At 44.8% G+C, this 15,127-nt stretch overlaps 1 protein-coding gene across 1 annotated transcript in view; it reads right to left on the reverse strand.

The window, feature by feature from the left end:
- Positions 1-818: 818 nt before the first annotated feature.
- The window catches only part of ZBTB7C (zinc finger and BTB domain containing 7C), a 296,499-nt gene continuing 282,190 nt past the window's right edge, over positions 819-15,127 (reverse strand). The window contains exon 4 of the mRNA XM_038402690.2: positions 819-6,051. Within this exon, the coding sequence (XP_038258618.1) occupies positions 5,415-6,051 (637 nt within the window). The 3' untranslated portion in view covers positions 819-5,414. The remainder of the gene's footprint in view (positions 6,052-15,127) is intronic.

Consider the following 15,127-nt stretch of genomic DNA (forward strand, 5'->3'; position numbering starts at 1 on the left):
ACAAAATGTTTTGGTTGATCTTAAACTATGTTTTTTGGTGAAATTAGCTTTATCTGCAAAATCATGCACTGCTTTCATTGCGATGACTAACTTCCTTTCAAAATCCAGATCTGAGTGCCAGATGAACGTGAGGATGATGCTGAGGACTAGTTTCCCTCAGAAACACCGATTCTTGCTTCCACTCCACCCTTTTGTATCCTGCACATGTGAGTATGCAGTGGCCCCTCAATTCATGAACATATGTCAGTGTACCTTGCAGAGTAAGGATGGTTTCCTGAATAGGGGCCTGGGTTTGCAGGGAGCTTGGGGTTTACGATCACTCAGGCTTGGTCTATACTAGCAACTTATGTCAGTATAACTATGTCACTCAGGGATGTGGAAAATCCACAACACTGAGCAGTGCAGTTATAATGACCTAATTCCCAGTGTAGATGGTGCTAAGTCCATGGGAGGACTTCTCATAGCTCATGTCTCTCAGGGAGGTGGATTACCTATGCCAATGTGTGAAACCCTCCCATCAGCGTAGATAGTGTCTTCACTGACGCGCTAAAACAGCGCAGCTGCACCAGTGCAGCATTTTAAGTGTAGACAAACCCACAGCCTAGATGACTTCACCTAGCACTTAACTCTACTGCAGCCCACATGGAGCATCCATTGCACCTTCACTGGAGGTTGAACCCTGAGCAAGGACTTGCAAGTTCAAGCCCTAAGTGTTGCTGGTTTTTCGATGCTCTGCGAAAGGAAGCAGAATTTTCCATGGTGCCAGCTGGGGCATTGGAATGCAAAGTGGCTACAATCAGAATATCTAGGACACTGGCTGTTTCAGGTTATATTTTATTTTGTCCAGGGGTGTAAAATGTGCAACAGGTATGTTTATAGGACTGCCAGCTCATTAGCCAATAGGAATTGCAACCAAAAAATAAATCAAACCAAAGAAATCTAACCATATACTGCTCTACAGCAATTAGTGCAAGTCAAGTAAAACATTGGTTTGACACATAAAAACAACTAAAAAGGCATTTCCAGGCCACAGATATTATACACTGTGCTGTGATGTGTGTGTTACATTTTTCTCTCAGGGGTGGGGGGAGAGAGAGTGGGAAAGCGCCTAGTAAGCATATTCAAGCTTAGCATTTTTGACCCTTTCAGTCACGCCACCTTCTGCCCCCAAAATCACAAGTGTGGCATAAACAGTACAAGATTTAAAAAGAACACTAAAAGCTGGGGTCTTTTTTATTTACTCTCTGGTTTCTGAGCCTTGCATGCAAGGGACATTGTCAAACTTTTCTCTGCAAGCATGAGTACTACAAACTTACTGTTTTGATGCAAGCTGAGATTCTCCTGTAATCACCTGACTCCAGGAGCTGGGGATTCAAGTGAAACACTGACTATCTTGAGACTCAGGATAAAATAATGAGAGTTGGAAACACTTGTTCCTTCACCTGTTATCTGTGCAGTAGCTTTCCACCCTCATGCACCCAGCCAGCTACTCTCCCCAGCAAATAGGGAAGGGGACTGGAGGCAGAGCTGCTTCCGTTCTCCAGCTGTCCCTGCCCATTTGTGGGGTCACAAGAAACTCCTGCTCTCCTGTCTGTATAGAATGAAACATTCTGAAGGTATGTTCTCTCTTTTGCCTTTGCACAGAGACAAAAGAAAGGAGACGACATTACTTTTCTAAGCCTGACAATTGTAATTGAAAGTGCTCAGAACTTGGCAGAAACTGGCTCCCTATGTGTTTGCAGCACCAGATTTTCAAAATCGTGGTCCCCATAGACTCATAGACTTTAAGGTCAGAATGGGTAGGTTTACACTGCAGCTGGGAGCACGTCTCCCAGCCTGGGTAAGAAAGACATGCGCTAGCTCTGCTCAAGCGAGTGCGCTAAAAATAGCTGCCTTAGTGGGCTAGCTGCCTTAGTATGGACCCAGGAGGTTGGGCAGCCTTGGACACAGGCGGCTAGCCCGTGGCACAATGTCCATGCTGCTACTTAATTGTGCGCTAGCTCAAGCAGAGCCACCCGGGCTGGGAGACACACTCAGCTGCTATGAAGATATCACTTATTAGTGCATGCATCATGACAGAATGACATGTCCCGTGTGTGTATGGATATAGGGCAAATATATTTTGTGTGTGGGAATTATCAACCAGTTTATCCACATCTTTCTGGTACTAGGGATGATGGCTGTCTGACCAGACAATATAACTGAACTACTGCGTGTTTTCTTATCCATTAGTAGGTATATGTGGCCAACTGGGAAAGCTGACCAGGGAGTAGCACTTATCCTTTAACTTGATTAATTGAACATGTAGCTACTCAAACATCTGGTGTCTCAAGGTGACTTACCTGGGGCTCTACCAGTTGGATGGAGTTGTATGTGGTTTCCTGTCTGATTTCTAGTTACTGCTCTTATGAGAAAAGTTAAACTCTCCCTTCGTTTTGGTCTTTTAGTGTATTAGTTCCACTTTTCAGGCTTCTAGTCTTTTCTAAAAAATTGAGAGCTATGTCATTCTTCAACTGTGACAAGAATAATAGGTGCTGAGGTCAACGGGGCTACACAAGTGCTTAAAATTAGGCATATGCTTAAGTACCTCTAGTATCTGGATCATAATTAAAAATGATGAGAAGAGGAAGAAGATGTCACTTCACTAGGGTGACCAGACATCCCAATTTTATTGGGACTGTCCCGATATTAGGGGCTTTGTCTTATATACGCAACTATATTACCTTCCCCCCGTCTCCTCAGCCCCGAAAAAAAGTGTCCCACTTTTCCACACTTGTTATCTGGTCACCCTACACCTCACCAGTAGCTCAGAGAGAATGTGGCCATATCTAGTTCCTTCCAGGCAAAAGGCCTGAATCTGAACTCACACCAGTTGAAATCAGAAAGGACTCCCTTGCAACTAATAGAGTTATACTGCTATAAATGCTATCAGCCTCCAACTCCCAGGGAGCAGCTGAAAAGAACGTCATTGACAGTTACGGCTGACCTGCAGTTCATGATTAGGAGAGCAAGGCTGAGTTATGGAGACTGCACAGTGAGATACTCCCTCCAATGTTTCACACATACATGAACACCTGTATATATACCTGTGGCCCAACATCACCGCACAACATTGAAATGTAAAGAAACTGCAAGGCAGAAATAGAGTCTGTTATATTCCTTCCACCATGAAATGATCTCAGCCAGCTACATATAACCAAAATGAGCTCATTCAGGAAAATCAACCTTAACTTCTTATCGTAATAATAATAACAATGGTTTCCGTTAACCATAAACATTGCAGCTAGACAATTAAATAAGGAGCGAATATTTTACAAAAAGCCTTTGGAAATCGCCAAATTTGTATATTCTGCAAACAAATTGGCATTTAAATGTTGCTGTAAAAACTTGCCATTGGTTGAACTTCTGGAACTGTTTGGCTTTCCAATGTTTGCCACACACACAAGAACCAAGTCCTGCTCATAATTTAAGAGACTCAATTAATACTGTTTAATAAATATGTAAAAGTAGCTTGTCTTTTTAAAAAATTTATAGATTCAACAAAAGTTAAGGATGATTGTCCCATGATTAACTAAGGCAAACTTGTTTGTATATCTTTTTTTCCTTTCTTTTTTTTTGTACATAAAGTAATCACATAAAAATAGTTATAAATAGAAAACGTCGAAAGTTTTTTCCGCACAAACAGGAAAAAAAATTAAAAACCAAAAACAAAATTAAAAACAAAAACACACCTTGCTTCAAGTTCTTGTAGATAATACAGTACTCAGCATCTTTGGATACTTTACATGACTCCAAATTGTAGACAAAAACACCTGAAATAACCAGTTGTCTGTAAAATGTAGTTTGTATAAGAAGTTGGTAAATATACAAAAAAAAGTTTGATGCAGTTTTAAAAAGTTTTCTTTCCAGTCCCCACTTTTCATTGCACACAGGGTCTCTGTGAATTTATTTTTGGGGGGCAGGGGGAAGCTAGTATCAGGCAGTTCATCAGGATCATTCTTTTATATGTGTTCCCAAAGCAGAAAGGAATTATTTATGCTCGAAGTGCTTCTTGACAAAGGGAATCATATGTGAGAGCAACTTCGAAGAGGGTGCTCATTTTGTCCCGTGGATGTAGCAACGTCAGTGGTCCGGTAGAGAAACCCTCCTTGAATTGTGACTGAAGAGCAGTACCTTTAATGGATGAACTGAAATTTAAAAAAAAAAGAAACTATGGTCCTCTGGTTCTCTTTGATTCTGCTGAAACCAAAAGATAACAGTAAAAAAAAGAGAGAGCATGCCATAGTTTTTAAAATTTACATTTTTGAGCCTTGATTAAACTGAAAACCTGTCTCTGTATTGGCATCAAACTAACTGCAGGTTACATCAGTAGACTGTTAAAAAGTTACCCCCACTGTTTAAAAGGGGAAAATAGAAGCACATTGCTATCAGAGCCTTCTTTCAGTGGAGTATCTCATATTTTATGTTGTAAGCCCTATATTTCTGAGCTGACAAATGCTGAAGAAGTATGATTTCTACTAGCACTCAGTGGCAGTCATGTTTTGTGGACTCTTTAGTATAATAATTTTCAGTCAGGATCTCCTGAGCAATATCCGAATCCTTTTCCGAGATGATCCTATACAGCAGGGTCTATGTATGCTCAGCATTTCGTCAAGGGATTCTGACATGTGACATATTTGCTAATAATTAGTAATGACCCTAGGCCAGATCCTCAGCTGCAATAAATCAGCATAGCTGCAAAGAGTGGCATTCATTTGCATCAGCTAAGAATCTGGCCCATGTCGAGGCCCTTTCAGACTGTTTTTGTCATTTGATTACGGGGTTAAAAAAACAAGGGATTTAGAAGTGGCAAAAAAATGGTTTGCCATCTTCAGTGATGTCCAGCTAACCATCTGGTATCACGAATGGAGAGCAATGGAAATCTCCTTCCGAAGCATTGTCTTGACCTCCAAACTAAGGCAAATGACGTTTTCAGAAGCATTCAAAAGACCAGACATCTGCATCCTGGAGCTTGACCCTTTCCACTCCCTCAAAACTGGATTCCAAGAACAAAGGGGAGGCTCTACTGCTGGGAGGAGACAAGCTTGTCATCTCTTATGCCAAGGGTCCTACAAATGGTCTAAAAGGACACCCTTAGCAGATTGTGCTGGTGGAGTCACTGACAAACTCAACCTACATTTCCTAGTACAATCACAGAATAATACCAACAGCAGCACCTCATTCAGAAGAATGTCCATTGTCTGCTCGGGTGTGGCTCCGCCTACCATCCTACGGCAAAGTCTAGATTCACATGGGCGACCAATTGTTTCTTTGGAGTGAGATGATGAGAGACAGCAGGTGAGAATCAGAAAGAGTCGTTCACTCTTTAAGAATGGTACAGAACATACCACACCCAATGCATGGGTAGAACTGGTTTAGTTGCTAGCCTCAGAAATTGGGGCCACATGGTTTAGTCCGGGCAGTCCACTGAATCCTGCGCTCCAAGGGTCAGGGAGAGGGAAGTATGGCCGTGCCGAGATGTTGTCGTTATGCCCCAGGGCAAAGGCAAAGATACCCCTGTTCCTTTCCATGTCCAGGTGCGTCCTCCCAAACAGCTTCATTTGGGTTTCTTCGAACTGGCTCTCTAGATCTTGCAGGTTTAGAGCGTTCTTGGCCCCACTCATGAAGTGCTTGTGGCTGGGGCCCGGAAGGCACATGGCCGTGGTGCCAAGATGGCTGCTCATTTCCTCCAGAGTTGGAGGCATCATGAAGCCTTTCTCATCTGGCTGGCCATTCTGTGCAAACAGCAAGCTGGCTGCCCTCCAGGCTGCGGGCTTGCGCCCTCTCCTGGGCCTAGATATTCGACAGCTCTGCCGCTTGATGTGGCGGTGGAGGTGGTCGGAGCGAGTGAAGCTCTTGTAGCAGAATTCACACTGGTAAGGCCGGACACCCGTGTGAATGCGCATGTGGTTTTTTAGGTCGTAGTTGTGAACGAATTTGGCATTGCAGTGTATGCAGAGGTATGGCCTTTCTCCTGTGTGTTTCCGCATGTGGATTTTTAGCTTGTCCTGCCTGAAAAACAAAAGTCACAGCCACCTGTTATCACTTGAGCAGAGATACTTAAAGGGGTGCTGTCACATTAAGCCCCAGGGTAGCCTTTATTTTTTTTAAATATGTATATTATTAAAAAGGACAGTGCCAGGGAGGAAGAATGGTCTTGTGGTTATGGTATGAGATTGGCACTCAGATCCTAGCTCTGCCATCATCTTCCTCTTGACCGTGAGCAAGTCACTTAATCTCTTTCTACCTCATTTCCCCATCTGTAAGATGGGGATACTCATGCTTCTTTACCACCCCAGGATATTGTCAGGAGAGATACTTGGGAGGCACTAAGGCCCAGACCTCAAAGGTATGCAGGCACCTAATGCCCACTGATTTCAATGGGAGTTTAACACCTATATACCTTTGAGGATTTGGGCCTAAGACAAAGTGATGAAGGATCACATAAGTACCTGGAGAGGGTAGGTTAAAATTCATCCCTACCTAGAACTAATCCACCCACCCACTTGCTACAGATAACGTGAGTTGGTGTTTCCACTCCACACTCTCACTTTCCAGGCTGGAGATCATTTGGCTTCAACTCTGTACCCAAAGTGTTGTGATACGTGCAAGTCTCTTGGGTTATTTGACAATCAAAACTTTAACATTAAATGCTAAAAGAGGAAACAAATTAAATAAGACCCATTTCTACAATGATGGATCCAAGAAATCACCCAGCATTTAATGACTAGGCTGAGCGACAGCAGGGGAAGAGTGATATTTATGTAATTACAAATTTAAAAAAAATAAATTAGCAGATCTGCATATGTATATCAGATGCTTTGGGGCTGGACTCCCTCCCCCTAGCCATTGCATGTTGCTCATCTTCGCTTGTCAGCTGTTCACAGAGGTAGTTACAGTCCCTGCCTTGGACAGCACCTACCACCCAAACCTAGTGAGACGAGCTGCACAGCCTTCTGGGAAAAAACATGGCAACACTGTCTGCTCTGGAAGGGTGAACTTTCACCCATCTACAGAAGGTCAGACGGGCCGTGGCTCCAAAAGGCAGGGTATGTAGCTGTGGAGAAGACACTCAGAGTCTCCATGACCTGCATACCTTGGACTTGAGCCTATGCCAGCTCTGCATAGGCCACCATAGAGAGGCCAAGCAAAGGCATGGCCATTGGGTCCATGGTTAGTGAGAACCAATGGCCACAACCTACATCTATGGGTATGGACTTTTCCAGCCCCGGAGTTGGAAAAACAACCATGGAGGGGCTGTGGAGCTACCCCAGGCCCTGCTGGTGGGTTAGATTTTGTTCCACCTCAATCCCTGCACTGCTCCCTCATGCGAGCCCCATTCACTCAGACTTTCTGTAGGCTGGTGTATAGATGTAAGATGCACGCCCAGGTTCCCTAAGGAAGGCATTCTGCTGAGGCTCAGCAGAGGTATAGTGGGGAAGGCTGAGGATGGAGCCATCAGACATCAGAGCAGATCTGAGCCCCTAGCATGGATCGCGGTAGTAAACCCTACCTAGTCTATCCCCCCACAACTTTCCAAATAGCCTCTACTGAGCAGCATCAGGAGGACACATCCATGGCAGCATGGGTCCTGCAGCAGTAGTCCTGTAACCAGGGGACACAAGAGTGCAGCTGTCCATGCATCTCAGCCCAGGAGGGGGCGAGCAGGGAAAGCAGATATTTAACTTTCTGAGCTGACACCCCAGCTACAGTCCATAAGTCACAGCACGTAGTGACACGGCAGACAGCCACTGACATGGCTGCAGTAGTATCCAAGGCACCGATCACCTTGGGATCTAAGCCCCGATGGCAGCATTGCCACAAATGAGGCGGCCATGTAAGATCCCTGACCTGACCGCCTCTCATTCCAGTGGACATAGATAGCACAGTGCACATTGGTATCTGGGAGTGGTAGGCCAAGCTTCCCCACAGCACAAGAGCTTATCTCCGTGGGAAATGTTTCGAGTAATGGCCATATAATGATATCAGTATGGTTAAACAGCTATAGTTATATGGTATAACTTGCCGTGTGGGTGTGTTATAATGGAATAGGAGTGCCCGCATGGTGGCAGGGTGTGCATTACACTGGTATAGCTCTACCAATTTAAATATAGCTTTCCTGTATAGATGAGCCCTAAGGTCCATCCTAACAAACATGTTGACCATGCTCACTTCTATCTGACGAAAGGGAAGATCCCATAACACCAGCTACACTGGGCCCCTTCAGCACAGCTGCTTTCAGCTCTGTGCAGGCTTCAGGAAGCTCCATCTAATGGCATCCACAGAACCATCTGCTCGCTAACACACAAGACCAACGAGACAGTTAGCATCTGACTCCAGCAGGGGGCAGTAAAGAGCCACACCACCACAGGGACAAGCTCAGGGAGGGATGGGGCGTCTGCTTCTTCCAATGCAGTTGGCCTGCTCCATGGACTGGTGCCATGGCCCTGTCGCCTCCCTGCCCCCTTCAGGGCAGACAGATGAGGGAAGTCCCCTGAGGTCAGGGATTGCAATTGTGCCAGGTCCTTGGGCAGGTGATGCAACGGGGTGGGGAGAATTTCTTTATGTTGCACCCATGTCAAAACCCGGCCCAAGGAACTCAATTTTCAAACTCCCTTTATCCAGAGAATGTAGTGCTGGCGAAAGGCGGTAGATTTGCTGCCCTGGCAACTGAGGCTGTCTCTAGCTACAAAGGAGGTGTAGTACAGGCAGATTTCTCCCTACTGATCTACATCAACCACTGCACGATGGAGAGCTTCCGTACCCCTGCCAGAGGTGCCGGGTAATGCCAACGGCACACAGCTTCTGGGCCCAGTCCTGGGAAACACTGAACACCTTCTGAGAGATGCTGGGAGCCTTCACCTACCATTGACTTCAGCTCCCAGGATCAGGCCCTTTAAAAGGGACTTTCCCTGGCTAGTGTAGTGATAATGCTTTGCATATTGCTACGTGTGTGCCCCAGGTTCACATCCTGCTCCTGATCTTTCTCTTCCTGGGCTAGCTGTGGCTAAGAGCTCTGAGAAGGGAGTGTGCTCCCCAGAGGCAGGCTGCTGTATTGATCACCAGCAACTACTGGGGCAGATTAGGGGTGGCTCACAAGTCAGTGGGCTCCCATGGGGGCAGGGACTGCTTCTTCCTGGTGCCCCTGGGGGCAAAAATCAAACTAAAGGGGGAGGAGGACCCCAGAGCAAATGGCCCCCCAGCTCCTTTGCTCTGGCTAGCAGGGCTGGCCAAGCTTGCAGCAGATCACATGCATCTTTTTAAAGGGTGCAGTGCTCTGTCCCCCTCTAGTGGTGGCTGGGCCACATATAGATTGAGCCTGCTGCAGCCTTAGCTAACAGGGTCTTTTAGTTCAAGAAGTAGAGGCTTTAAAATCCCACAGTCCCAGGTTCAGTCCCCCTAGGGCTCTCTAGCACTGCACATGCAACAGATGAGAGGCTTGGCTCTGCCCCATTACCACCGACACAGTCTATGAAATTCTGCCTTTCCCTTGCTGTTCCAAAGTGTACTTTGCACTTATTGTTTTCTAGTTATTTCATGTTCTTCTAAAAGCTGCACAATCACACCCTTCCACTTTCAGATCCTGAATCTGGTCCCCTACGCGTTCAAAAGAAATTGTTTGACAAAAGTACAAACAAAAAATTAAATAATTTCCTATCATCAAAACCAGAGATTAACATCCACAGGGAAATAGGATGACGTTGGTGAGATTAGAGAGACAAAGTGGGTGAGGTAATATCTTTTACTGGACCAACCTCTGTTGGTGAGAGAGACAAGCTTTCGAGCCACTGTCAAAAGCTTGTCGCTCTCACTAACAGAAGTTGGTCCAATAAAAGATATTATCTCACCCAGCTTGTCTGTCTAATATTGTCGGAACAACATGACTACAGCTACTTTTGGTGAGATTGGCATTGCTGATTAGTGCATCTTGGTAAAATATAATTTGGTGCTAAATCTTCCCTTTCTGTTATACATCCAATGACCATGAGGTGTCACACGAGCTTGCTTTTAAATATGGTTTTCAACTTGTTAAGATTTTGAGATCGTTGCAGAATATGGATAGGTACATTTTACACTAGTTAGTTGTTTACAGTAATATCCCAGGGACTTACACAAAGATTTACAATTTGGCACATACACTATCTAAATTAAAGGGATATTGTGCAGCTCCAAATTTAGATTTTGGAGAAGATTTTTGAAAGCACCTATTGGATTTAGTAGCCAACTAACATTTATTTCTAAAATAAATTTTTTTTTGGAAAAATCTAAGACCAATAGAAATGTTTCCATGATTTTTTTTAAAAATCCAATTGATTTTTTTTTTCAAAAAAATGAACATTCTTCTACAGTGTTTGCAAATCTCAACATTGCAGCATAGCTCGAGATCCTAAAAAGTGAAACTGCCTAGCCAATTTAAATTGTCCAAATGAAGAGAAAGGCAGAAAGTAAACAAACTGCATAATAGTAGAAAGTAAATCTGATTTCTGAAATCCCTTCAGTTTTATTTATCTAAAATGTTTGTAACATGACTAAGATTTAAATTATATTTATATATACACACAAAAAAACTACATTAAAAGAACATTATTAAGGCTGCAAAGTCAAGCACTCAGAAAGTTAGGAAATGCCAGAATTAAGGTTGGCTGAGGTAAGAGAGTAATTGATAGCAGTGACTGACGGGGCGTCATTTCAGAAAAATTCTTAGGGGGAGGGAGGGGACAAAGTATGTCAGCGTATAGAACATGATATGTGATTGTATTATATCTTGCAAAGTGTGTGGGGGGGATAGAGGGGGGGGCAGAAAAAGCAGAGCATATAGACCAAAGTCAGGGGCAAACCAACACTACTTTTGCCCTAGCAAGTGAAGCCCCTGGTAGTTAGTTGTCATCCTCACATGGATCAGCACTAGAGGGGTATGGGCTTCTTTGCCAGTGGGTTTCACAGATATTTGCTGACAGCAGAAGAAGGTAACACTCAGGAAGCCTGGGTCCTGTTACAGTCTCTGGAGCGGAGTGTGTTCTAGTGGGCACAGAATCTTCTGCCCATTCCTCCCTAAGGGTGACCCCTTCTGCCTAGTCCCCTCCAACATGTCCCTGTTCCCAGTCCTGTTCACCCCCCACCCCACTTGCTTGTCCTGGTCCCATTCTCTAAACCTAGCCAGTCTCACTCTCCATTCCTCAGGCTTCTCATCCGAGACCCATTCTCTTTGCCCAGCCAGGCTAATCTCACGCTGGGGGGAGGGATAGCTCAGTGATTTGAGCATTGGCTTGTTAAACCCAGGGTTGTGAGTTCAATCCTTGAGGGCCCCATTTAGGGGTCTAGGGCAAAAATTTGGGGATTGGTCCTGCTTTGACAGGGGGTTGGACAAGATGACCTGAGGTCCCTTCCTGATATTTTATGATTCACCCCTCTGGACTCCCTATCTCAGTCTCACCCCTACTCCCAGTCTCCTTGCCAAGCCATTCCCAGCTTCCCCCACTCCTGTAAACCCACAGCTCCTTGTGTCCAGTGTCTTTGTCCAGCTAGTTTCAGTCTTCCCCTCCTCCCTCATTCTCCATCCCCACTGGGTCCCTGTGCCAATCTCCTTCCTTAGGCTTCTCATTCAATCTCAGTATTCTCCTCCACAAATCCTTGACTGAGTATCTCTGCCCATCCAATGCCAGTTCTCTCCCCACACCCCAGCTCTTCCTCACATCTGTCTTCCCCGCCCCCCTGGTTCTCGGCCCCAGTCTCCTTGACCAGTCAGTCCCAGTTCCCTCCATCCCAACTCCCAGTCCATTTCCCTCTCCTCCTCCCTCCCATCAGCTTCCAGTCATAGCACAGGTGCCGACTCCGTGGGTGCTCAGGGGTTGGAGCATACACGGGGAAAAAAAGGGGGTGCTCAACACCCACCGGCAGCCCCACTGATCAGCTCTCCCCACCCCCGCAGCATCTTCCGCCCACTGCGATCAGCTGTTCAGTGGCATACAGGAGGCGCTGCGGGGGAGGGGGAGGAGCAAGGGCAGGGTGTGCTCAGGGGAGGGGACAGAGCGGGGCGGGAAGAGGCTTTGCAGGGATGGGGCCTTGGGGGAAGGAGTGGAGTGGGGTTGGGGCCTTGGGAGGAGCGGGGAAGTGGAATGTGGGCGCATATGCGTCACAGTATCTCTTCTACCTCTTGTTTCTTGTCCCAATCTCCTCCCCCATCTTCCCTGCAGGGCCAGCTCTTATCTCATCTGCATTTGAATCTGGCAGCCTCCTACTCGGTCTAGCAGAGGGGTCACCAAGAGCAGAGGAGGGACAGGCTCCCTGCTCTCAGTTCATATGCCCAGCCCTGGCACCACCCAGAGCTGCAGTTGCAGGCATAGTCCTGCTCCCCCGTGGTGGATGGACTCTTTGGGAAATTTAGCTGCTAAAATCTAAGTCTCTACTGAGCATGTATGAACTGCGATTTTTTCAAAGGCTTACAGCTTGGCCAAATTTGAGTTGATTTTCATGGGGAAGGCAAAACGCATGTCCCTGACACAAAGGCGGTCGCCCTGCCAAATTTCAAGTCCCTCCTCCAAAGAAAAGGCCATCAGAATTTTTTAAAATGGGCAAAACAATGTTCCCTCCCAGCCTCGTTCTCAGAAACACCTGGACCATTTTGGCTGAAATTTTTCAAAGCCGCCTGAGGCAGACACCCGGCGTGGAAAATTTCACCTCAAGTGGTTAAAGATTTGCAAAGTTATAAACAACTGAAAATGGGGTCCTATAATGGGAAGTATCAGGCAATCTTAACAAGCTACAGCATACCAATTAGGTTCAGTTGTCACAGATACTCTTACAATACAATATAATTATAATTAAAAAAATATTATAGTAATATAATTTTTAACCTACTGGGATCCCTTTTCTTGACAGACACTTTGGGTGCCAGAATCGTATACTATAGTTACAGGCACAACTGATTTAAACCATTACGAACAACTGTCAGTAAGATACAATCTGCACATGCCTCTACAATGTGAATTACAGGAATATTCTATGGATAGCTGTTAATAGAAGCCAGTGTATTATACAGCAGGAGGGTTTCACTGGCTTGTTTTTCTATTTTTTAATAAAAATTATCAGCTTACTTTTTTTTTTCTTTTTAAAGCACTTTCAGGTGATTTGGAAGCATCAGGAGATGCACAAATGTAACTTACAGAACCCCCGGATCTTACCTTTCTCCCTTTGGTTTGTCACACTCACTGAATGCACCCTGTTTCAAAAGGTTTCAGAGTAGCAGCCGTGTTAGTCTGTATTCGCAAAAAGAAAAGGAGTACTTGTGGCACCTTAGAGACTAACAAATTTACTTGTGGCACCTTAGAGACTAACAGTAAATTTGTTAGTCTCTAAGGTGCCACAAGTACTCCTTTTCCTGTTTCAAAAGAGACCCTAGTCCTGCACAGACTTATCCAAGTGTTTGCCTTTGAAAGTCCCCCTTTAAGTCAATGGGAACACTCGGTGTGTAAAGTTAAGCATGAGTCTTTGAAGAACTGAGGATTTAAATTATAAAATCTTTGGGGCAGAAAGGTGTCTATCGGGGGATGTATACAGCACCTCACACACTAGGGCCATGATACTGATTAGGACCTTGTTTGCTACCACAACACCAATAATAACAACAAATTAAAAAAGGGAGTCATTCTGGCTTGAAGACTCTCTCCTTGAGAACTGTGGGCCTGGCTGGGACCAACATGGCTACAGTGCAGCAAACAGGACAGCTAACACATTGTCAGTTTTCTCTAGTCCTCCAAACCTTCAAAAACCAGACTAGAGTCTAAGCAATCTTCATTTAAAAAAAAACCCAAAAAATCCCAATGTCCTATTAAATTAGCCCTGTTTCTTGCAATCAGATTTACACAGGAACAAGAGTTCACAGATCCAGCTGCAGAATTGGGGCCTTAATCTATTCTTTAGCTAGAGGGGATTCCCGGAGTTCTGCAGTGTTCCCAGAGCGCTGCAGCAACAGGTGGCAGATGTTTGCTCAGGAACTCTTCCATGGGCATCACAATCACCCTAGTCTGGTTTAAAAACTAATCACAACTAATCAACATTAAACCAGTATTGCAGTAAAAACACACCTAGCCTTCTTTGTAACAGACAACCTTTCTCCCTGTGCATTAAAACTATTTCAAACTCTTTACAAAAATCTCAAGGTTTTTAAATTCCCACTTTGTTCAGTGTATCAGAGAGGGGAAAAAAGGCTTTCGTGTTGTGGGATTAGATGGTACGATCTCAGGGGCAGATTCTGCAAAAACGATGGCATGCAAACTTTACTCAAATGAATAGCAGTCAATGGTGGTAAAGTTACATACCTGCATAATTCTAGGCAGGATTAGGGCTTTAGTTTTGCTTGACTTTCTTTGTTACCCATTTTCTAGCTTCTGCTTCTTGGATATGAATTTAGAAATCGTGTAATATAGAATTTCTGATGTGTGAAAGCAGAATGTGTAATACAGTACCCTTATACTGCAGTAGTACAAAATCAGAACCATTCATCCAATCCTCTTTGAACTCTGAAGTTTGGATAACTGGGTCCTGGATCAGAACCATCTGTGGTGGTGGTTATACAAAACCAAACCAGTCTCTGTTTTGTCCATCTCCGGATTTAATATCTTCTCAATTGTCTATATTATTGCACACAATATGACATAAGAAAACACTCAGGGCCCAAGTCCTGAGTTCAGTGGGAGTGGTACACCCAGAAGGTATTCAGAATCCGGATCTTCCTACGCAAATTGAAATCTGCCCTTCATCGTCAAATGGACAGGTGAGATTTTTAAAAGTATTTGGCCCTGGCCTAATTCTGCTCCCATTGCAGTTGGTGGAAAGCATCCTGCATTGGCCTAACTCTGTTTCTGTTAAAGACAATGAGAAAACTCCCGTTTTCTTCTACGAGAGCAAAGTCAGATCAAAGCTGAGCACTTTTGAAAATCTCACCCCACAAATTCTGGAAAAGCTATATTCATATTCAAGTGAGTTTGGAAGGAGCTAATATAAATACACGTGCAGCATGCAGTACACTGGGACCTGGACTTGGCTGAGCCCTCTAATTGCTACCACAATATAAATGATTAATAACAAT

The sequence above is a fragment of the Dermochelys coriacea genome, chromosome 5, assembly GCF_009764565.3.
Source record: "Dermochelys coriacea isolate rDerCor1 chromosome 5, rDerCor1.pri.v4, whole genome shotgun sequence".
In the NCBI taxonomy this organism is placed as follows: Eukaryota; Metazoa; Chordata; order Testudines; family Dermochelyidae; genus Dermochelys; species Dermochelys coriacea.